The 24,973-nt window shown below is 42.6% G+C and overlaps 1 protein-coding gene across 2 annotated transcripts in view; it reads left to right on the top strand.

Annotated features, from left to right (window-relative positions):
- Positions 1-24,973, top strand: part of LOC309561236 (peroxisomal acyl-coenzyme A oxidase 2-like) — a 74,292-nt gene that overhangs the window by 4,963 nt on the left and 44,356 nt on the right. For both annotated transcript variants that reach the window (XM_082265030.1, XM_082265029.1), the window contains 4 exons: positions 2,095-2,257; positions 8,546-8,697; positions 13,092-13,199; positions 20,066-20,185. In XM_082265030.1, coding sequence (XP_082121156.1) covers positions 2,095-2,257; positions 8,546-8,697; positions 13,092-13,199; positions 20,066-20,185 — 543 coding nt within the window. The remainder of the gene's footprint in view (positions 1-2,094; positions 2,258-8,545; positions 8,698-13,091; positions 13,200-20,065; positions 20,186-24,973) is intronic.

Raw genomic sequence — 24,973 nt, 5'->3', positions numbered from 1 at the left:
ATCTTGCAGAGGGATGCAGCACTCTTAAAATTGCAAAGCTTCTGAAGCGTGATCATCGAACAATCAAGCATTTCATTCAAAATAGTCAACAGGGTCGCAAGAAGCGTGTGGAAAAACCAAGGCGCAAAATAACAGCCCATGAACTGAGAAAAGTCAAGCGTGCAGCTGCCAAGATGCCACTTGCCACCAGTTTGGCCATATTTCAGAGCTGCAACATCACTGGAGTGCCCAAAAGCACAAGGTGTGCAATACTCAGAGACATGGCCAAGGTAAGAAAGGCTGAAAGACGACCACCACTGAACAAGACACACAAGCTGAAACGTCAAGACTGGGCCAAGAAATATCTCAAGACTGATTTTTCAAAGGTTTTATGGACTGATGAAATGAGAGTGAGTCTTGATGGGCCAGATGGATGGGCCCGTGGCTGGATTGGTAAAGGGCAGAGAGCTCCAGTCCGACTCAGACGGCAGCAAGGTGGAGGTGGAGTACTGGTTTGGGCTGGTATCATCAAAGATGAGCTTGTGGGGCCTTTTCGGGTTGAGGATGGAGTCAAGCTCAACTCCCAGTCCTACTGCCAGTTTCTGGAAGACACCTTCTTCAAGCAGTGGTACAGGAAGAAGTCTGCATCCTTCAAGAAAAACATGATTTTCATGCAGGACAATGCTCCATCACACGCGTCCAAGTACTCCACAGCGTGGCTGGCAAGAAAGGGTATAAAAGAAGAAAAGCTAATGACATGGCCTCCTTGTTCACCTGATCTGAACCTCATTGAGAACCTGTGGTCCATCATCAAATGTGAGATTTACAAGGAGGGAAAACAGTACACCTCTCTGAACAGTGTCTGGGAGGCTGTGGTTGCTGCTGCACGCAATGTTGATGGTGAACAGATCAAAACACTGACAGAATCCATGGATGGCAGGCTTTTGAGTGTCCTTGCAAAGAAAGGTGGCTATATTGGTCACTGATTTGTTTTTGTTTTGTTTTTGAATGTCAGAAATGTATATTTGTGAATGTTGAGATGTTATATTGGTTTCACTGGTAAAAATAAATAATTGAAATGGGTATACTGTACAGTATATTTGATTTTTGTTAAGTTGCCTAATAATTATGCACAGTAATAGTCACCTGCACACACAGATATCCCCCTAAAATAGCTAAAACTAAAAACTAATTCCAAAAATAGTCAGCTTTGATATTAATGAGTTTTTTGGGTTCATTGAGAACATGGTTGTTGTTCAATAATAAAATTAATCCTCAAAAATACTAATTTGCCTAATAATTCTGCACTCCCTGTATGTCCTATTTGAAAGATTTTTTTCTTTTGACTTATTGTCCCATAGACACCAGACGTGAAAGGGAAAACTACCCAAAGCAAGGGAGATCAATTTTGTTTATATTGTCAAAAGTAATAGGACGCTGCCTTTACACGCACATGAACTTTAATGGCATCTCAGTCACAGTCCATAGGGTTCATTCATGTCTTTATGGACCTTGAAGTGGTCTTATTGGTGGGCAGTCATGTTGGAACAAGAAGGGGCCATCCCCAAACTGTTCCCACAAAGTTGGGAGCATGAAATTGTCCAAAATGTCTTGGTATGCTGACACCTTAAGGCCCCTTTCACACATACGGACCGTTCATTTCATCAGTTCAGTCATGTTTTTTAATTTTTTCGTCATCCGTTTTCTTCAGTCAACATCAGTTTGTCATCCTTTGTCATCCGTTTGTCATCCTATCCGTTTTATTAACGTATAAAAAATAGGGCTTTTATTTGTTCAAAAAAAACGGATGTTGACGGTAGCGGATAAAAACAGATGTAAATGATTAATCATCCATTTACATCCATTTTTCCATAGGAATGCATTCAACTGATGGATGAACCTGGACAAATGGACAGCATGTATGAAAGGGGCCTAAGAGTTCCCTTCACTGGAACTAAGGGGCCAAGTCCAACCCCTGAAAAACAACCCCACACCATATCCCCCCCCCCCTCCACCAAATGATACTTTGGGAGGGGGGGACAGAGCACCCCCTATGTTGAGGGCATGTGGCCTGGTATAGTGTAAATCACACAATTTATCCTGTCTCTCCTCCAGTGATCATCATGCAGAAGGACCCAGTGTTCAGCCTTGAGAACCTGTACTTCATGAGCCGATCGGAGAGATATGAAGGAGCTGTCCGGAATATTTTCCATCTAAAGAAGAAAATAAAAGAGTTGGGATGGGAAGACAATGGGCGAGAGATGGAATATGCCCTCAGGTTATTTTCCTAGCTGGTGATAGATTTCTAAATGTTCCTTCATCTGCAAGCTTCCATTATGTAGAGCAGCCTTTCTCAACCTTTTCTACACAGAGGAGCCCTTGAAATAATTTTCTGGTCTCAGGGAACCCCTGCTAAAAAATGACTAGATCTACATGTCATGATACGTTAGTGTGATGGTCAGTGGTAAGAATGTTCCTTACACTTGTGGTCATTGGGAAGAATTACCCACTTACAAATAGCTAAAAAGATCAATGTCAGCCGGACTTATTTTAAAGGCTGAAATTGCTCAAGGAACCCCTAGCAACCTCTGGAGGAACTCCGGTTCAAAAACCCTGATATGGAAAGTTTTTTTTTTTTTTTTTTTTATTTATTTCTTTTTTGTTTTTTGCACGTTTTAATTATGATGTAAAAATCCCTGTGTTCTTCAGTTTATTTGGATAGAAATCCATCAGGTCCATAAATATTGGGACATTGACACAATTCTAATCTTTTTGGCTCTATACACCACCACAGTGGATTTGAAATGAAACAAACAAGACGTGCTTTAACTGCAGACTTTCAGCTTTAATTCAAATCAGGTGAAAGGTGTAGGAGTTAGAACAGTTTGTATATATGCCTCCCACTTTTTAAGGGACCAAAAGTAATGGGACAATTGGCTACTTAGCTGTTCCATGGCCAGGTGTGTGTTATTCCCTCATTATCCCATTTACAAGGAGCAGATAAAAGGTCCAGAGTTAATTTCAAGTTTGCTATTTGCATTTGGAATCTGTTGCTGTTACCTCTCAATATGAGATCCAAAGAGCTGTCACTTTCAGTGAAGCAAGCCATCATTAGGCTGAAAAAACAAAACAAACCCATCAGAGAGATAGCAAAAACATTAGGTGTGGTCAAATCAAATGTTTGGAACATCCTTAAAAAGAAAGAACGCACCGGTGAACTCAGCAACACCAAAAGACCCAGAAGACCACGGAAAACAACTGTGGTGGATGACCGAAGAATTCTTTCCCTGGTGAAGAAAACACCCTTCACAACAGTTGGCCAGATCAAGAACACTCTCCAGGAGGTAGGTGTATGTGTGTCAAAGTCAACAATCAAGAGAAGACTTCACCAGAGTGAATACAGAGGGTTCACCACAAGATGTAAACCATTGGTGAGCCTCAAAAACAGGAAGGCCAGATTAGAGTTTGCCAAACAACATCTAAAAAAGCCTTCACAGTTCTGGAACAACATCCTATGGACAGATGAGACCAAGATCACCTTATACCAGAGTGATGGGAAGAGAAGAGTATGGAGAAGGAAAGGAACTGCTCATGATCCAAAGCATACTACCTCATCAGTGAAGCATGGTGGTGGTAGTGTCATGGCGTGGGCATGTATGGCTGCCAATGGAACTTGTTCTCTTGTATTTATTGATGATGTGACTGCTGACAAAAGCAGCAGGATGAATTCTGAAGTGTTTCGGGCAATATTATCTGCTCATATTCAGCCAAATGCTTCAGAACTCATTGGACGGCGCTTCTCAGTGCAGATGGACAGTGACCGAAGCATACTGTGAAAGCAACCAAAGAAATTTTTAAGGGAAAAAAGTGGAATGTAATACAATGGCCAAGTCAATCACCTGACCTGAATCCGATTGAGCATGCATTTCACTTGCTGAAGACAAAACTGAAGGGAAAATGCCCCAAGAACAAGCAAGACTGAAGACAGTTGCAGTTGAGGCCTGGCAGAGCATCACCAGGGATGAAACCCAGCGTCTGGTGATGTCTATGCGTTCCAGACTTCAGGCTGTAATTGACTGCAAAGGATTTGCACCCAAGTATTAAAAAGTGAAAGTTTGATTTATGATTGTTAATCTGTCCTATTACTTTTGGTCCCTTAAAAAGTAGGAGGCACATATACAAACTGTTGTAATTCCTACACCGTTCGCCTGATTTTGATGTAAATACCCTCAAATTAAAGCTGAATGTCTGCAGTTAAAGCACATCTTGTTTGTTTCATTTCAAATCCATTGTGGTGGTGTATAGAGCCAAAAAGATTAGAATTGTGTCAATGTCCCAATATTTATGGACCTGACTGTAACTAAGAGCTAATCTGGTTTTAGGCTTGAGTCTACACATTGGTTTGTGAAGCATCTTTGACAGATGTGGAATTTGATGTTTCAATTTTGGCTTTAAACTTTTTATACACTCAGGCAAACCCTGAAGTTTTTTTACAGTATGGAAACTTTTTTTTTTTTTTTTTAGAGTAAAGAATGGTTAAGATTTTTTGCTTTTTCCAGTTGGGGAGATCTACCTTCACCTCCAGTCCTGTAGACACCACCACAAGTAAGAAAAAATCTCTAGAATTCATCTGAGCCAGTTGTCACCAGAAAAGGTATCCCCATTGGAAGATTTTTTTTTTCCTCACTTTTGTTCTGGTGAAAAACCTAAAAATTTGGGATTTCTTATTATTTTCTGTCTCTGTGACAATGGTCATCAGAACACAGAGGATGAATTTGCCTAGTGGGAACATGACCGCAGAAAAATCCTAACATTTGTAGTTTTGATATAGTTATCCTCCAATGTGTTGCCCTTAACCTCAACATGGGAGTCCTTTAAAAAAATAGATTTTTGGGTTCTCAGAAGCATTTTACGCTGGTCCTTGGAGCAACCAAGTGAAAAAAACGTGTCCAACAATGATGTAGCTGATTAGTAGGCTAGGGTTCATTAACAGTAAACCCTTTCCCACCAGCATCAAAATATGAGCACAAATCCTGTGGTGAGATTCTGTCTGCCTAATGATGGCCATACAAGTAATAATCTGATCAAACAATTCTTCATAGATTTTGTCAATTTGATGGAATCTATAAATTATCAAAAAGACACATACTATGTCATTGAATTTTTTTTGTAAAACCAACTGATTTAACTGAAATGATTCTGATCGGTCTGAACAAAGAATCTGACTGTAGGATATAGATAGATAGATTGATATGATTGTTAAGCTTATGACACATTAATAAAACAAAGGCAAAGACTTTATATCAACTTTGTATCATCAGTCCGCAAGAAAACTGCCCCATATTGCTGCGTTTGAAGGTGCAGTCCATTCAGTTCCAACTGTTTTCCATATGTCCTTCCCTAACAGGAAAATTCTGAGGGGTTGATTTACTAAAGGGAAATAGGCTGTTCGTGGTGGTTGCACTTTGCAGAAGAATTTGCCCCAGAGCTTAGTGGATGTAGTGGTAAAGTTTTAATTGTCAAAAAATACCCAATCACGTACAAGAAAAAAAAAAAAAAAAACACAATTTTTGCTTGCACATGATTGGATGATGCAAAGCAGGAGAGCTTTACCTTATTCACTAAGCTCTGTGGTGAAATGTCTTGCAAAGTACAGCTTCCCTTTCAAAGTGAACAGTCTATTGTCTTTAGTAAATAAACCACTGAAGGCTTAAAGTAGCATAATTCCAGTGTGCATGCACTTCCATCCCAAATCATTCTCTTTTCATTGACTCCTTAACAAAGAACTCCTTAAGGCGATTAATTACCGTATTAGAATATGAGAATTTTTCCTAATTCTTCATAAAATACAATTTAGGCATAGGCGTTCACCCGACAGGCATTAGATGAAGCATTAATCCATTTATAATGAGAATCTGCGGCTGATCAATGGAAAGGGCCACTGTGTTTTTTAATTTATTAATTTTCATCCTGGGGCAGGAACAGGATTTCACATGGATGGCAAATGTGAGGGTAGAACAGCATTTTTTAAGAGGACGCTAATCAACAAGTTAGAACTGAGCAGGAGAATTTAAAAAGATTTGGGTTATAGCTGTGGGCAAAAAAGCCCATTTGTTCCTTCAAACATTAAGAAGGCCTAGTACTGAATCTGTGTTGAGATGTTTTTGGGTCAATCACATAAATGTGATGTTCTCTGGCTGTGTCTCTCATCAACACATTTTGAAAAATTCCATTGACCCAAGACATGCAAACCGTAATAACCAATAGGTGGCATAATGCCTTTTCTTTATACTTTGTTTCAGGTCAGTAATAAAGTATAGAAGGCAACGCTTTAGCATGATGGCCTGGCAATCAATTTTTTCAGATGTTGACAGTTTGCCCTCATAGATTTCTGTGGGGGGCAGGAGACATATGGGTGCCTATTTAATTTGGCTACATAAATTAAGTATAGATATTGAGGGGTGGGGGCAAAGGGGTAAGGAAACTTTGTGTATGAAAGTTTCCTTACCCCTTAAAATCTTGGCTACCAGGTGAGTTGGAAGCTTTGATGCATGAAGAGAACTATGATTTAAAGAGGAAGTAAACCTACTGAAAAAAATATTTGAAAAAAAAACCTGTAAAGACAAAGGCATAATGAGCTAGTATGCATCGCATATTAGCTCATTATGAAATACTTACCTAAAAACGAAGCCCCCGCAGTGCCCACAGGACGGCCGACATGTTCGGCCGTTCTGCTTCCTGAATCGCGTTCTCCGGCCATCTGATTGGCCTGAGGTGCGATTACATCACTCTCGCACATGTGCGCGGGAGCCGCTGTTCACGGCACAGGGCTCTGAAGGAACGGCACGAGTGGCCGTTCCTTTAGAGCGCATGTGCTGATGACGTCATTGGCTGCATGCACTGTAAATATCTCCTAACGGTGCATGTTTAGGAGATATTTATAGCACCTATAGGTATTAATATAGGCTTAACTATAGGTAAATGTCAACAAAGTGGGTTTGTTGACAAACCCACTTTGTTGACATTTGGTACCATTCAGCAATTGGTATTGCTGAATCTTGACATTATTCTTCACATAATTGGGCTATTAAATTCCTGGCTATGCTCTTTTCAGATAGACAGGGTAAAATGTAAAGGTGGTTGCATCTGTCTCTGTGAAAAGTGATCTCAAAGTGAGTGTGAAAGAGGACCTTGTTGATGGAGAGTATAATTTATATATGGTAAAATATAAAAGATTGGGTTGTGTTGAGTAAAGAGATACCAAACATGTTAAGCCTTAAAATTGAGAACATGGTACCCGAAATTCTACATTGGTTCTGCTTTAAAGGCCTTTACCAATTATTTGGATGAATGTTTGTAAAAAAACGTGTTACAAAAGTGCATTTGATAACTTGATGAAGGTCGTACTTCAAACATTTGTCTGTTTTTAACATTCGATTTTGTCACGAATGGACTTTTCCACATGCACTGTTAGAAATTCCTTTTACTCGAAAAAGTTTTTCTGTCTTGCTCATTAGGATTTTCTCATCACTTTGGTCTAAACAAATGTCGATTTGCACCCGATAGAAAATTAAACGAACGTTCTTAAGGGCCGGTTCACACCACATGCAGTCTAGTGCGTTTTTTTTTTCCTGCATCAGAAACGCAAGAAAAAAGACACCATGCTGGCTGATATGTGTTTTGTTTTAACCACTTGCCTACAGGGCACTTTAACCCCCTTCCTGTCCCAGGCCAATTTTCATGCAACGATGTACCCAAGCTACATTTTTATGTATTTTTTTTCACACAAATAGAGCTTTCTTTTGGTGGTATTTAATCACCGCTGGGTTTTTTTTTTTTTTTTTTTTTTTTGCTAAATAAACTAAATAAACAAAATTTTGAAAAAAACAAAATCTTTTTCATAGTTTGTTATAAAATTGTGCAAACAGGTAATATTTCTCCTTCACTTAGGGGGCACTGATATGCTGCACTGATAGGTGGTACTGATGGGCACTGATAGGTGACAATGATGAGGGGGCACTTATTGGCAGCACTGTTTGGACTGCACTGATAATCAGGATAATGATAATCAGTGCCCTTACCAGTGTACATGTCCCTTTTTAGAGAAGTCGGTTATCTGCTCTCTTCTTCAGTCAGCATGAGGAAAGGTGTGCCAATAACCGGCTTCTGTTTACATTCGTGATCAGCTGTGATTGGACACAGCTAATCATGTGGTGAAGAGCCGCTGATTGGCTCTTTAGCTCAATCTGTGATCAGCAGTGTCCTCAGGCGTCGTATATGATGGCGTCCCAGAACTAGCAGGCCATGCTGTAGTCGTCATTCGGCTATAGCTTCCTCAACAAGTAGTTAGGATAAATTTTAAATCGAAGGTTAATCAGAGAAAAATAATAGTGATTAGACATGATTTTCCAACCTGTTCAATCTTCTCCTTTGCTGGTGACTCGTGGTTGTCACGCTGTCATTTATTGTCAGAGCATTGCAAATGATTGCTATAACTGCAAACCTATCAAAATCCTTTTCCCAGAACTTGGGAACTTGGCTACTCACACTGGTTTTCTTCTTTCAGGACACTCAGCGGAGAGCACTCACTTTACATCCATGACGTCTTTATACGATCTCTCACTGCACTTGGTACAGATGAGCAAATAGCCAAATGGCTACCACTTGCCAAGAACTGCCAAATCTTAGGAACATACGCTCAGACGGAGCTGGGACATGGTATGTTACTGCAGATTGATTGCGTATTTAGGGATTTTTATTTTTACTTTAATGGCTATACTGTGGCGAAGTTGGTGAGCATAGATATTTTCTCATTGGAGAAAATTTTCTGATTTATTTTACTATTTTTGATGTATAATTATTTTTTTTTTCTTACTAAGCTTTATGACAATCTAGATATATAGTAAAGTTCCCTGAAGAAGCAGAGAAAGTGTTTTGCAAAACGCGCTGGACCTTTATTTGTCAATATTGAAGCTGTCAATACATGTACTGGAAATACATAACAAATTAAGCCGCTACGCTGTTTTGTATATATGATTTTATATTTAATCTGAGATTTTTATACCATGTTTGTAAAATAATTATTTTTTTTTTTTTATATATGTACGTTGCACATCGACCCCATATCCTACAAAGTCTTGTTCCTTTTATGTAGGGGTCAATTTATTTTTCCCCTTTTTTGACTGTATTCAATATATATTTGGGATGTGGTATGTTGTCCCTAGAACTCGTATAATTCAATAGAATTATGCTATTTAGTGATTTTTATCACAACAATTCTATCACTTTTATCAACTGTAGTCATTTGTAAGATCTAAATCTCACCATACATAGAGCTGATTTTCCCTAAAGAAATATTTAGATGCACCCCTATTACACCTCCTCCACTCAACATGTACATGTGTTGTGCAGTACATAAAAGAGGGTTCCCATAATCCGTAATCCTCATTGCAGACTGTAAGAATACAGCATTGTCGCTGTTTAAAGGAATTGGTATATTTTTACATAGTTACATGTAACTTGTTACAGTATATACCTGTAGTACTGCCCCTGTAGGGGTCGCTGAGTATAGATTTTCCCTGGGCCTCCCTCTGACTATCCTTCAGCCAGTTGCTTGGATATTTTCAAACAGCCAGGTGCACATTCAATGACCAGTCCAGGGGATTTTTTATTTTTATTTATTGGTAGAATTTGGATAGGAGAAGGAATTAGTGGGATACTCCATCTTTTAACTATATACAGATGAGGACAACTCTAACTTGGCCCCACTTGGTTGAACTGAACCATACTGCATTTGTATAGAAGAATAAATCCTTTGCTTGCCCTGGCAGCAGACTCAATGAACTCTGATTCTTCTGGGCACTAACCAGTATCCCCTTTAGCTGGCACCCATCCACTGACTTTACTAGCTTGAAGAGATGGCCCTCACAGAAACAGGCCTTTAGACATAGGTCTGTACTCACAGTAGCCAGGAACAAATCCTTCTAGGTGTATCTCCCTCCCAGTCAGCTCTACAGGACATCTGGGTTGCAGCTTCTGCAACTCTTGCCCTCAGGTTGACTACCTGAGGCCTCATGGCAGCCTGTACAGAGGAGGGGCTACAACCCCCCCCCCCCATTTCCTCAAGGACCCCACTCTCCAGCCGAAGACGCCGTGCACATATGATCTCTTGGTATATATACAGTCACCCAGCATGCCTTGGGGCACTTTTCTCTGCCAATGGCCAGGGCGGTATCTACATCTATGCTACCATTTGTCAGGTTTCCTTCCACTGTCCAATATGCCCCTTCCTATTGGACCAGTGTGAAACAGACAGACAACATGAGCAGCATCTGATCACACTGAGCAGACCCCATCAATGGATCATTGCTCCCTGTTAGGCAGAGAGTACCTAAATGTGCCTCACAGTCCCCCTGTTAAGCAGGGAAACCCAAAAACGATGCAGTCTCTAGCACCTACCTAGGAAGGTGCTGCATACCATACCTGCCCGATGCCCCTGGAAGCTGGAAATCAATGAAGTAAACACTGCTACTCCAGTGATCTCCACCTACTTCCAGTTCCTGTGTTGAGTGGCTGGCCTGATGCATTGTGAGCACAGGAGGTTGGCCGCTCAGCACAAGCCCCATTCAGAGAATGCTTTTCATTTCCTGAATAAATGCAAAACCTTCTCTGATTGGACAAGGTGGGATGGTGACATCAAGCTGACTCCATGTAACTTTGTAAAAATATACCACGCCTGGAATTCTACTTTAAATTGGAAAGAAAGATGGGCCCGCAAATGGTTAATGCAATAATGTGCACCGAATACAAGCAAATTCTTACCAATTTGCCTGTCATGCTGAGCTCTCCAGCGGCATACTGTCACTGCTGCAGGCGCCTCCATCTTCACCCAGTCTTTCTTCCAGGTTGGCACTCTCTGGCCATTTAAATGGCCAGGCTGCGATGATGTCACGGTTGCAGCACGGCACATTTTTCCATATTTCAGTGTTCACTAAAAAAAGCGCTACTATATCTAAAAGTATATAAAAGTATTCTAGTCTATAATGACATTTAAATTTATGATTCTGGTACAAAGCATTGCAAAGTGTTTTGTTTTTGTTTGCGACACAAAAAACCTTCATGAATAAAGTTATAATAAAGGTTTAAAAAAGAAAATTAAAAATTTCAAAAGCAACTTTTATTGTGCCCGCATATGCGGTAAGGGGCGTTACAGTGGGGGTAGGGGGACAGAGGCACTACGAGGCCTGTGTACTTTTGTGAATATTTTGTGGGTGTGGATAACCTCCTGAAAATCCAGTTTGCAAAATAGAAGGTATTTGCATGCCATCACTTCTACCACAATCCAAAAAAAACAAGAATCATTTCCCATTCCTGTAAATCATTTCTTTAAATAAATGGCTCTAAAATCTTAGGATGTAAACCAGCAAATGCACAGTTGGCCCAAGGAATGGGAAAGAAGAAGAGGTTGATGATGTCTTTGTAATGGCCATGATAGGTGGACTTGAATAGGAAGGTTCAGAGATCTTGGCAGGTGGTGACTTTAAAAGCAGTTTCATAAATCAATCTTTCAACCTTTTGATTTTCTGCCCCAAAGCAGGACTAAACCCCTTGACTTCATGGTTTCAAAAAGCAGTTACATTTCCGGCATGCCAGGAATGCTAACTGTCACATTTGCTTTTACTCAACTGTCAAACCATTATATGGCTGGTGTCCTAACTGATCACGTGTAGAAGCATGACAGTTGCAAATCAAACAGAGACAAAGATGGCAGCTTCCTTGGCTAAAAAGTATAGGGGTTTAAAAAAAAAAAACGTATAGGGGTTTAGTTCTACTTAAAAACAAAAAAGACAGCTGTTAAAGTGGAACTTTAGTCAGAAAATTAAGTCCTGCTAGTTCACTTCAGGCTGGCCCCTTTTGCAGGTATAGCAATGTAAAACATTAAAAATAAGTGGATAAAAATCCAGTAATACTGTCTCCCCCTGCTCTGCACATGCTCAGTTGATCTCCATTTTTAGACCTTGACGAATTTTGTAGAGGCCGATCTGCTGACAGCCTTTAAGTGGAATCAAATCCTCCTGTCCTTTACAGCCAAGAAGGCTGCCTCTGTTTGATCTGCAACTGCCATGGTGCTGCACATGTGATCAGTTTATGACACCAATCATTTGATCGTTTGACAGTTTAGTTGAGGACACAAGCAAATGTGACAGTTGGCAATCCCGGTGTAACGTTAGAATTCCATACCTCGTTAGATTTCCATACCCTCGTCACTTCCTGTCTCAAACAGCAGAGCAGCGCAGCAGTGCGCATGCTCAGGGCCCCGGATACGTAATTGAACAGCAAAGAATTTGACAAGTGCGCATGCTCGGAGGGTAGGAAATTATCACGGCACTGTGTGTAATGTTATACTTGCGGCGGTAACATTAAAACAGTTCGGCTGCAACATCAATAATCTCCTCTCCTATCCCTGTGACTTGCCTGATCTCGCGTAATAAATATAAAAGCGGTGGCGGGTGTATGAGATGTAAATGACGGCGATCGCGGCTCCGTGATCCGCTTTTATATTTATTACCTGAGAGCAGGGAAGTGACAGGGGAAGGAGCGGAGATGATTCATGTCGCAGAGGAGCTGTTTTAATGTAACCGCCGCAAGTGTAACTAGCGTGAGAAGTCCATACCCTCCGTAGGTGCACCGGAAGTGACGAGGGTATGGTTTTCTCACGGGTATGGTTTTTTCACGGAACACCGGCATTCCAGGAATGTAACTTTTTTTTTTTTTAACTGTGGTTAATGGGTTTAGTTCCGCTTTATGATTTACTGCTGTTCAGGGGCTCTGGGCTTTAGCAGAATGGCAGCCTCCAGCAAGAAGAAACTGGAACAATGTTGGAGGCAATTTACAGCACACTTTTTTTTATGGGATTATTACTAATGTAGAAAGTATGTTCCTTGCTAAAAAAAACATTTCTTTTTATCAAGTTAACTTTCGCTTTAAGGTTAGTAGTATAAAGGTCTAAACAGCATGTTCATTTTTTGTAGATAAGGTTGCATAAACACAGAAATGTGTGTTAAAAGCCAAAAGATCGAAGTTCATTCATGTAGTTTGTTAATCTGTTTCAGGTACTTATCTTCGAGGTTTAGAAACAACTGCCACCTTTGATCCTACAACCCAGGAATTTATCATTGACACTCCAACCATTACAGCAACAAAATGGTGGCCAGGAGAGTGTAAGTATACTATTTAAATGACTTTATGAGTTCTAGAAATGGCTCATTATAGAAACAGGAGGTGCATTAGTGTCTTAACAGCTGGTTGGGAACCAAAAGGCTGAATATTAAATTAGTACAAATGGGTTGCCGGCTCGGTTTTTATTTTTCTTTATTGAATGACCTTTTGACCAATTAACGGTCCTTTCACACTGGTAAGCTTAAAAGTGGAGGTTCCAATTTTTAAGAACCAAATGTGCATCAAAAATGTATCAGTGTGAAATGGCCTTTAAAGAAAAAATGAACTTTGCAGTTTCCATTAGAAGAAAATATCCTGAAAAAGAATTGGATAATTAAAAATATTTTTTTTTCACCTACCTTGTTTTTAAAGAAAATATACTTGCCTTCCTTCCTCTTCCTCCCTCTGCGGCCCGCGGCATCACTTCCTCCTTGCATTGAGTCAATGCGCCTGTACCGGCCCTGCTCGTCACTTCCGGTTAAGGCGCGTCATTCCCTGCTGAACAGCTTCTGGGCATGCCTACACCGGAAGTGACTAGCAGGGCCGGTGCAGGGCATTCTGGGACTCCAACGTCACCGAAGAGGAGGCTCCGGCTTCAGTTGCCCACACCTGAGATAGCAACGCTGAACAAGACATTTGCAAGGTAAGTATTTCTTCTAAAAGGTAAGTGAAACAGGGGACAGTTCAGAGGCTATCGTTGCTTAAATTCACTAGTCCTGACTGTCCCGGAGGTATTTTTAGGTAAAAAAATGTTTTCAGGGTGGAACTCTGCTATAAGGATTCCCAAGGTGCGATACAGGTGGTACACATCACAATTACATTTGGCATTTTCCAGGGTTAAATAGTAAAAGTTACAATTCTCATAGTTGGGCAAACAGTTGGGGCCAAGCACAAGTTTGGCACGAACATCACCTGTTCGACCGTTCAGCGAATACCCGAATTTGCGGAGCACTTGGCGGGATGTTCACCCACAATGCACTGCACAGAGCATTCTAGGGCCCTGATTGGATGAAGCAATGCACCATGGCTGGTCAGGTGCAAGGCTTTTCCCAGCCAAAGCAAAGAGCACTGTTAGAGCCATGATTGGACAAAGCCATTCATCCAATGCCCAATCATGGCCCACTGCTCATAGTCCCACCCCATACTATAAAAGGTTCCTTCCCACAGGAACCCCTTTGCAGTGCGTTGTTGGAGTGGAGATAGTTAGAGCAGGGCTCAGCTCGCTACTAGTGAGTTTGTGTGTTATTGTGACTCTGAGTGTAGAACAGTGTTTAACACAGCATTACATAACATTTAGTACTATATACCTCACTTTTTTTTGTCCCCTGCCTGCCTCAGTTTTTTTAAGTTGTCAGCTGCAGTTTTTCTGACTGCGATACTGGTGTTCCCCTTTTATTTGATTTTTTTTTTTATAGTTTTTACATTTCGGACAGTGGCAGTCCTCAATTTAAAGTGCACCAAATACCACTTTTCATTCAATAAAGTGCATCCAATCACACATTTCCCAGTTTCTATTAAATTTGGGTAATAAGCCCCCCTATCATGTCTGGGAGGCCAACAAGGAGAATAAACAAAAAGAAAGCAGCGCCAGCTTAGTGAAGCATAAGGTTTATTAATACAAAAACACGTAGTGACTTACTCTTAGGTAAGTAAAGGCCGGTACGGTAGGTGAATGGGATCATCCATCTTTTTGTCCTGGATACCGTTGCAGAAAGGAGGGGTGCGGGGTGTCGGTGGTGCGTGGAGGCTGTTGTCTGGCAGCCTGTCTGGTGGTGCTGTGGTGGTGGAGGACTCTCAGTGGGGCTCCACTTCCTACTTCCTGTCAGCCCGACATCACTTCCTGTGAGGGAAAGATGGGCGTTGCTAGCTTTCGGAGCATCCGTGCTCCTTCATTAGGCGGTGGGGGTGGCTTATCAGGGACAAGGAATATAAACCCTGTTGATAAGTAGCTCATTGGAGCATAAGTCCGGAGAGGGTGGGTCCGAAAAGAGGCGGGCCGGGGTGCTAGTGTGGCTTCAAACATAACCTCTGCATTAGGTTTAACAGGGAAATTCCCTGGAGGCATGACAGGAGCCATGATAAGTCCCTATAAAAAGCATATACATGAATACAACGGTGGGGAAACACAGAATATCATATTACAAGGGAGGAAAAAAAGAAAAAAAGAAAAGAGAAAACACTTGAACTTATAAGGGTAATGTGCCAAGGTGCACCTGGGACAGTCATACCCTAGCAATGGGGTTATGAGTGTGAGGTGTAAGGCAATAAGTGGGTGATGCTACCAGGGTGTATCAAAATATATCTGAACATGTACATATGTGAGGATGTATGGTCACAAGTAGGTACAGGCAGGGCCGGTACAAGGGGGGGGGCGGGAGGGGCGGGTGCCCTGGGCGGAGTATGGGAGGGGCGCTGGGTTGCCAGTTAGAAGACTCACACAATGGCTTTCACTCCTCTGAATGCAGCAACTGCCAGTCCAAAAACGGGGCTAAAGATGCGCCCTCACCCACTGGCTGCCTCCTCTGTACAGGGGGGACTCACATGCCTTTACAGAAGGGAGAAGGGAGCTTTCTCCCGGGCTTTAGTTCCTCAGTGTGGCCAGATCGGGGCTGTAACAGGCAGAGCTTCTCTGCAGGGGGGCGGAGCAAGAAGAGGACACTACACTGCAGCCCCGATCATTACTCCCGCCCACTCGCCCAGCACTGAAGACATCAGAGCTCAGCAAATGGCAGAATGAAGATGTGACAGCCAGGATGGATGGATGGATGGATGTCTTCTGCACCTGTGAGTCCAGATCTATTCTGCCTTCCAAACTGTACCTGGCTGTGCTGTAAACTTGTCCTGTACTTTGCCAAATGTGAAAGTGAAAGTAAAATGGATTCATATGGTGGGAATATACTGAGATGTTTCAGTATTCCACAAAGTGTAAAATAACTCCATTCCATTCTGTGACTGACACTTGTAGCTGCAGGCAGCAAAGATGGATATAGTGGTGATGGAGCACAGTGAGAATTGGTTGCTATGTAAGTTTCTTTCCTCTGTGCTCTTCATGCACATGGCAGTGACAGTTCTCCTGATCTCCCTCCTGTGTGTGTCCTGCTTCATTTATCCCCTGCCTCTACATTACAGCTCAGTGCAGGCACAGGAAATGTGCAGAATTGCTCTGATAGCCTCAGGATCTCAGCAGAGATAGAGGAGTTGTCCTGAAGCACAGAGCTCTTCATGTACAGACTGGGGCAGTGCTGGGGAGAAATCTTGGGAGTTTAGCTGTAGAAAAACATTTCAGCAAGCTGCAAATGCCATAGAGTCCTTGTTGGGAATCAGAGCTCCCTGTGTGACCTCCTCATTCTCTTTCCCAGATTCACTTCAAACAGGTGAGCAGAAAGCAGAGGTGTGCTGAAGTGCGGAGTGGTGGCTCCGGTTTTCCATAGGCTAGTGATGTATGTTGTGAATTGGTCTAGAAACTAGAAGGAATGTAGTAACAGATCAAACTGTCAGGATTACTAAACTCCTAGCAAACCAAATTCAAAGTATATTTTGTCTCAATTGTGATCCTGGTTATCGGTGTCAACTAGCCAGCAACAGGAGAGGACAGGAAAACTACTGACCCGATCCTACAGCATCAATCCCTCATCAGCCAGACTGACAAAGGACATTCCACAGTTTGTCAGCATGGTGGCAATGTCAGGTGATGATGTTCTCTGCTCTCACTAGCAAACCTGTCACCAGCAACAGGGTCACCAGTGTAAAGAAGACATTAAAGTGGCATTAAACCCACTAGTAAACATTATATTGCAGGTTACCAATTCTTAGTTGTGAAGGCTGAATTTGTTTTCCTTTTTTAGGCTTTCTTTCTTCCGTTTGTTTTTATCTGGTGATCCAGCCAGCAAGTCTGTTTTTCAAAAGAACAAGCTCACTTGCAGTTACAGAGATGTGACAAACCATTTACCACTGGCAGGGGTGCTTACAAAGGTCAGCATATATTTAAGTAAAACCTTTTTACTAAAAGAAAAACAAATGTTACAGTAAATGATTATAAAGTGGGAGCTGGAGTTTGGCTTCAATTTGTTAGTGTATCTAAATCTGCGAGTTCATCTAACACTCCCCTCCCCCCAGACTGACAGCACTGCTGTCTGCTGTGCTACCTGTGCTTCTTCATCCAGAGTGGGAGCGCTCTAATAAAGCAGGTGTGCTACTGGCCAGAGCACCAGACGAAAAACAGTGGAAAAAAAGCCTAAGAAAAGAAACCGAATGCAGCCACCACATTTAATGATTGGTAAGCTGCAATATATTACATTTTTGGTTTTCAGGTAATTATTTCTTTAAGTGAACCACTCCCCAGTTCATGCACCCTAAAGTATTGTAGATATTCGGAACAAACAGTAAAAAAACTTTAAAGTGAACCCTCCCCACCCTAAAAACCTTTGGACCTTCTGAATGCCCCCCTTCCACAATCATAAAAGTCTGAACTCTGCGTCATTTGCTACTGAGCCCTTGCATCTCTTGCCACACCCAATAGTCAGCACAGTGAAAGCCGCATCCAATTTTTGCCACACACTGCACTTTCCTCTAGAAGCAGGTCCCAATTTATTATTTTAAAAATAACCCCGTTCCTGACGCCTGCACTCACATTTTTTTTTTTGCTTCCAACCCTTGAACTTTGTAATTTATCCAATCCTGAATTCTGCACTATATGTGGCTAACAGGTATAGGTAAGATGATGATTAGTCATGCGTGGCCGGGGGGGGGGGCGCAATTTGAAATGTTCGCCCTGGGCGCTGGATGACCTTGTACCGGCACTGGGTACAGGACATGATTTTGGGGGTTCAGTAGCAGCAATGTGAGCGGTCGTAAAGTGGTTAAATGGCCCACCCAGAGCCTAGACTTGAACCTGATTGAACATCTCTGGAGAGATCTCAAAATGGCTGTGCACCGACACTCCCCATCCAACCTGATGGAGTTTGAGAGATCCTGCAAAGAAGAATGGGAGAAACTGCCCAAAAACAGGTGTGCCAAGCTTGTAGCATCATATTCAAAAAGACTTGAGGCTGTAATTGGTGCCAAAGGTGCTTCACCAAAGTATTGAGCAAAGGCAGTGAATACTTCTGTACATGGGATTTTTTTTTTAAAATACATTTGCTAACATTTCAAACAAACTTCTTTAACGTTGTCATAATGGAGTATAGTTTGTAGAATTTTGAGGAAAATATTGAATTTAATCCATTTTGGAATAAGGCTGTAACATAACAAAATGTGGAAAAAAAGTAAAGCATGATGAATACTTTCCAGATGCACTGTACGTGCATAGATTTTCGGATTTTCGTCCTGTGCACGCAAACAATCATATAAATGCACATAAACGTGAATAATTCAGGTTTTGTACACAGGAGCTTTCCTTCATGCAGGAAATGTCCATCTAAATGCAGCATTTTTTTCTGCCCATGTGAATGAGTCCCTAAATATCTTTATGCTTGTATGTGCATAAAATCTGCAGCGCTGTCCTCCTTATTGTGTGGTAAACACTGTGCACTTTTTACACTGTGCACTTTTTCAAATGTAGCTGTGTTTATGGGTTCATTGATAATTATAGTGCTGCATCTGCGGCATGCAAATGCAGAGCTTTTTTTCCTGCCCATGTGAATGAGCCTGTAGATGCAGCTGAGGCTATGGGCTCAATGATTACTATAGTGTTGCATTTAGATTAGAGATCGACCGATTATCGGCAACACCAATATATCGGGGGCCGACATGCACTTTCCCCGATATATTGGAATCGGCCCCTGAGGTTACCGATATTGCCAATATTTAGGAAAGTGCATGTCCTGGGGTGATGCCTGCAGCTAGAGGCATCACCCCGGTACCGAATGGGCTGACTTGTAATGACAACCGATGCGGCTGAGAACCCGCTCCGCTGTCATTACAAGGAGCGGGAGGGGACGCCCCCTCCCTTCCCGCCGCCTTCCACGGCTCACCCGGGTCTCTCGTCCCACCGGGAGACCCGGGCATCCTACCTCCACTGCCGCCGCCTAAGAGAAGACCCGGTGTAGCATGAAGATGTGTCCTCCTGAAAGCCGGTATCCCTGCCGCAAGTAAAGACCCCCAGATCCCTCCATAAGGAGTACCTTTAGAGAAAAAAAAAGTATCGGCATTAAAAAAGCGTTATCGGTAGATCACTAATTTCACAAAGCTATACGCTGTATGCATCTAAACGCATGATTTTTTTTCCCCACGCAAATGAGCCCTTACAGTTACTAGTGTGCTTAAAGTGTTCTCAAACTGTCAAGCAGGGATGAGCTCGGGCGTGTTCAAGTTCGTACGTGCCCGATCCCGCCAGGAAGCCGACACTGCGCTCCGCTAATCACAGGCACATATTTCCTGATCCACAGCTGCACAGATCGGGAAATGTTCACTGCTTATGATTAGTGGAGTGCGGTGTGGACTTCCTGTTGGACTTCCTGTTGGACTTCCTGTTGAGCCTGAGCTCATCTCTACTGTTAAGCCATCAAATGGCTGGTGTCATAACTGATCATATGCAGCACCATGGCAACTGCAGATCAAACATAGGCTAATATGGCAGCTTCCTTGGCTGTAAAGGGTTTAGTTCCACTTTAATAATTAGATCCTCAAAGGGAATATAGGAGAGTCATATATCTATTCATTGTTTAGGATTGCTACAAGCGCTGTGGTCACCTGTGTAACAAGGATGACATATAAAAGTACAATCCAGAGCTAGTGCTGCTAATTTGCCTTTGGGAATAATAAAGTGTTCTGAATCTATGTTCAACTATACTGTTATGTTATATTTAAACAAATGATAAGAAATTTGTTACGTTATGTAATGGTATTATATGTTCTATGGCTTGCACAGTAGGAAAGACCAGCAATCACGCTCTTGTCCAGGCTCAACTACATAGCAATGGAAAGAATTATGGCATGCATCCTTTCATTGTTCCCATCCGGAGTCTGAAGGACCACTCTCCACTCCCAGGTAACAATTTACATCTTCGGATTCAAAGGCACTATGGGGTCCATTTAAAAAAAAAACATCAGGATGGCTGGTCCAAAATCATAGTAGTGATTAAAAAAAAAAAACTACTGCACCTTTAAAAAGCACACCAGTGTGATTTACATTGGCTTTAGGAATCCAAAGTGGCACAATTAAATTGGAATAGAAGACCTGTCAGTCACATGACTAAATTTCTTCCAGGTACCATAATCAAGGCGGACTCTGGGGTTCCATGCACCCACACCGTGGCCTGCATTTTACGAATGGGCTGTAACTTAGTGGAGTATAACATAGAACACATAGCGGATCGCAATATTCGCTTTCCAATATAAATTGGCCTCTATTTTCCTTTATTTGCTCAGTTGACATTTTATAAATGTGACTTGTAGTCGTTCCATCACTAGTGCTGCAAGCACCTGCAGCTGCTTTAATTCACTCTTCTACTGGCCTTTCTGATCCGGCAAAGCTTTGACATTTGCTGCTAATGTAAGGTGACCAGATTTTTAACATGAAATCCGGGGACATTTTAATAAATAAATATATATATATATATATATATATATATATTTAGATGTTTTTTTTATTAGCAAATAAACAATTTTCTAAGCATATTTCCCTCAAATTATATATGCAGTCTATATTTTATATGTGTTTATGGAATGATTGTATGATATATATGTTATTTCTCACATCTCATCCATGACATTAAAAAAAGATACTTCTTAGAATTTTTGGGGATATGACTAGCAAATGTTAAGAAGATAAGATAGAGGAAAAAACTTTTCAATGCATATTTTGTATTTTATTCTTACCAAAGAAGCACAGAGATGGCTATGTACAAAGTGCAGAGTTCCGGGGTTCGTGATGTTTAGGGGTGCATAATGTGCAGAGTTTAGGGGGCGCGCAATGTGCAGAGTTTAGGGTTCAGGAGCGCGTGTGTGGCATTCAGGAATGCACTACACAGAGTGCGGAGTTGCGAATTAACTGATTGCATTTTGTGATGGTACTGACCACCAAACTCAATATGGGATATAATTTACACGACCATGAGAAGAGAGAGATAGTACAGAGAGAAAGTTTGCATTACTTTTATTGAGATTCAGGGCTCTTGCACACAGGTGGCTGTGCCCATTCAGTGTAATTGCAGCCCAGGTGCAATGTACAGCCCGTCACTCACATGGATAGTTGTACCCTGCTCAGTGGCATACCTAGAACCTTCAGGGCCCCGATGCAAGAGACCATGAAGGTCCTCCCTGTCCCCCCGGATGGGGCCCTTCCCTTCTAGCCCGGTGGTGGAACACCAGGGCTGGTTGCAAGTACGACGTTTGTGTGGACGTTCTGCCACTGGTGTCGGTAGATTGTTATTTTTATTTTATTTTTCTACCATTTTGTTGTGTTTTTGTTTTTTCTTTTGTTTTTGTTTTTTACAATATTATTTTTTTTCAAAATTTTTTTAGAATTTTTTTTAGGAGTTCTGGTGGGGGGGCTTTTGTAAAATATCAGGGGTCTAAACAGACCTCTGATGTTCCACCTTTTATACATAGAAAGGAGATAGAGGACACAGCCCTCCATCTCCTTCTCTGCAGCCTCAGCAGCACAGAATGAATGGACAGGAATAGCTCTGTATAGTGCTTCCCCTTCAGTCACAAACTGAAGCATAGTATTCACAGTTTACTATGTTTCAGTTATAAATAGACAAAGTCAGTAATCGGTACGGATCACTGACTTACCATTCAGAAAAGGCTCTATCCTGACAGATCCCCCGCAGCAGCCGGTGGGAGAGGTGAGGGGGGAATCTTGCAGAGCTGTAGGGACGAGGGGGGGGGGGCAGGAAAAAGCACAGGGGGCTTCAGAGCACACAGAGAGGCAGCAGAAAGAAGCTGCATAGGAGGAGTGGTGGGGCAGCTGCATATAAAGGAACCAATCTCTTTATTCCCCCTCGCTTCTCCTCCTCTCCCTCGCTCCCACAGGCATTCAGCGGCTGCAGGAGGAAAATGGAGAGATGGGTTCCTCTCTGCCGGTGTTTCTCCATCTTTTTGTAGTCAGGGCGCCCTTGAAAGTATTTTCAGTCTGAAAGGCCCCCCAGTCTAAGACTTGGTCCACATTACTCCATGTCACAGCATGTATGTGAAATTGTGCGTGTTCCTGACAGACAGACAAACATGCAGGGGTGTCATTCATTCTTAATGGTACCCCTACGCATTGGCAAGCATGGTACATTTTCAGTGCAGTGCAATAAAAAAGAAAAAAAAACATAAAAAACCAAGATAAGAGATTTTTTTTCCCTGTGTTTATGTGGGGCAGTCCACTGAAATTAAATGTCTGCCTTATACACAGCACACAGCTGCAGAGATGTGAACCAAGGGCTTGTTCATACGTGAGGTTGAAGGGTGGTAAAACCACATACTTTAGCTATGTTTTTACCACCCCCAACTGTTTCCCCTGTAGCTGCAAAGGAAGCAGCTGGGGGTGTACACATGCTGTGGTTTTGGCTGGAAGTATATCCCCAGGTAAATGGGGCTGCACTACAACCACCCCTCAACTGTGTGCATTGCATGCAGTTGCAGCATAGTGATGATGCAATTAGGGGGTTAAAACAGGTGGTGAGGAGGCAACATACCTCTTTACCGCCTGTCAAATGCCTCTGAAAAGCGATCTGAGCACGGATCGCTTTTCAGAGAAACAACATTTTCTTGCTGGTACTATGAACAAGATGTAAAAAAAAATCAGATCCGATTGTACACAGGATTAAAAGTAATGTGCATACATACCCACGCATGTAAACACACATGTACGCGCATATATATACAAACACATATATAAGCACACACACACACATAATACATACACATATATAAATACACACATACATGCACACACAGATATATAAAGGGACACATACATGCGCACACACACACACACAAGTACATGCACACACAGGCACACACACATACATACATACATGCACATGAACGCACACACACACATTCATGCGCACGCACGCACACACACACACACATACATGCACACACATGCGCACACACACATATATAAATGCACATACATACAGATAGCCTTTTAAAAAAATGTCAGTACTGTACCTTAACTTCCTGCTGGATATTGCACTGTAGGAGGAGGCAGAGAGCCCACACTAAGCTTTCACTATCTGTAAACAGCGTGAGCAGCTCCCACAGTGCTGATTTCCAGTTCAGCTGAGGATTGGGGAGCTCGGTCTCAGCCTCCCTTGCCGCTCCTCCTATCCAGGCATACAGAGGGCCAGCACGGGCCCCCTGCAGCATGGGGCCGGGTCGCAATGGCAACTCCTGCGACCCCTGTACATCCACCCCTGACAGTGCTGTAATCGTGTTTATAATCACTGTATAGAATAATACATCGGCACACAACTATTCATGTCCGTGATGGGCTGTACACTGCACCTGGGCTGCAATTACACTGAATGGGTTCAGCCACTTGTGTGCAAGAGCCCTGGCCTGATGGCCAGGATGGAGGGATGCATGGATGTTTGGATGGAGGTAGGGATGGTTAGATGGATGCAACAAGAGATGGTTGGTTGGAGGGAGGGGTGGATGGATGGAGGGAGGGATAGAACACTCAGACATCCTGTTCTGTGCTGCTCTTCTAATTTTCTATAGCACACCCTGTGAAAACCGCCTCTGCTCTCTCATTGCTGGCAGAAGCTGTTTCTTTAGACTCACAGGCTCACTGCAGAGACTGAGAAATGATCTGTCTGCCTCTTATAATCCATCCTCCATAGCAGGCTGTGTTCTCTCCACTCCTCTCCTGTCCCCCTCCTATCATTCTGCCAGCACCTCCCCCTGATACAGCCTAGCTTAGAAGTCAAATCAGGCGGGCTGAGGAAGGGGGCGGGTACAATGCTTTCTCATTTGCTGAGGAAGCAGCAGAGAGGCTGTATATCAATCCACCTCTAAAATCAGGCTGCCGATCTAACTAAAGATTGTTGGCTTAGTCGGCCAGAGCAGCTATATCCTTCCACAGGAAAAATAGTACCCAGCCTTCTGGCATCAATAGTGGATGTGCAGGTACAAAAAAAAATGGTGACATATGCAAGTAGTGGCATCTGAATTTTGGTGGAGCTATGAGGGTGCTTAAAGAATTTTTGGGGGGTGCTTAAGCACTCCCAAGCACCCGTTTGGTGCCCCCCCCCCCCTGCAGGGGACAAAACGGGGGACAGACTTGGTACAGGGACATTGTCCTCAGTCCGGGGACTGTCCCTGGAAACTGGGGACATCTGGTCACCCTATGGCCTATGCTAATGCTGAAGATTGCTTTTTTCCTCCCACCTTACACACATTTCTTCAGGCCAGTGAGGAACCTCATCATAGTAATGGGCCAATAGGAACATATGGTGGGGCTGGAAGGAACAGGCAAGCTCTGACCCTACCCATAAGTGCCAGAGCTTTGCCCTTTTATAATGGCTTGGCATTCAAGTGTATAGAACATGTGCCTTCCCTTTATACTGTATATGCTAGGAGCTTGCTTTACCACTTGCTGACCAGCCCCAGTAGTTTTACTACGGCAGTTCGGCTCTGTCCTGCAAAACGACATACCTGTACTTCGCATCCCGCGACCGCTAATGAGGGCGCACGCTCCGATTGGCCACAGGGGAGCCAATCAGCGAGCTGCGATGTTCGCCGGGCACCAACGATCGCTCCCCGTGGAGACAGAACGTCGGTCTACAGTTGTAATCATGGCAGGCCGCTTTTCCTTCAGTGATGGACATAGGGATCC

Source organism: Pelophylax lessonae (genome assembly GCF_965119305.1).
Source record: "Pelophylax lessonae genome assembly, chromosome: 8".
Classification (NCBI taxonomy): domain Eukaryota; kingdom Metazoa; phylum Chordata; class Amphibia; order Anura; family Ranidae; genus Pelophylax; species Pelophylax lessonae.
This window is presented reverse-complemented; position numbering and strand designations above follow the sequence as displayed.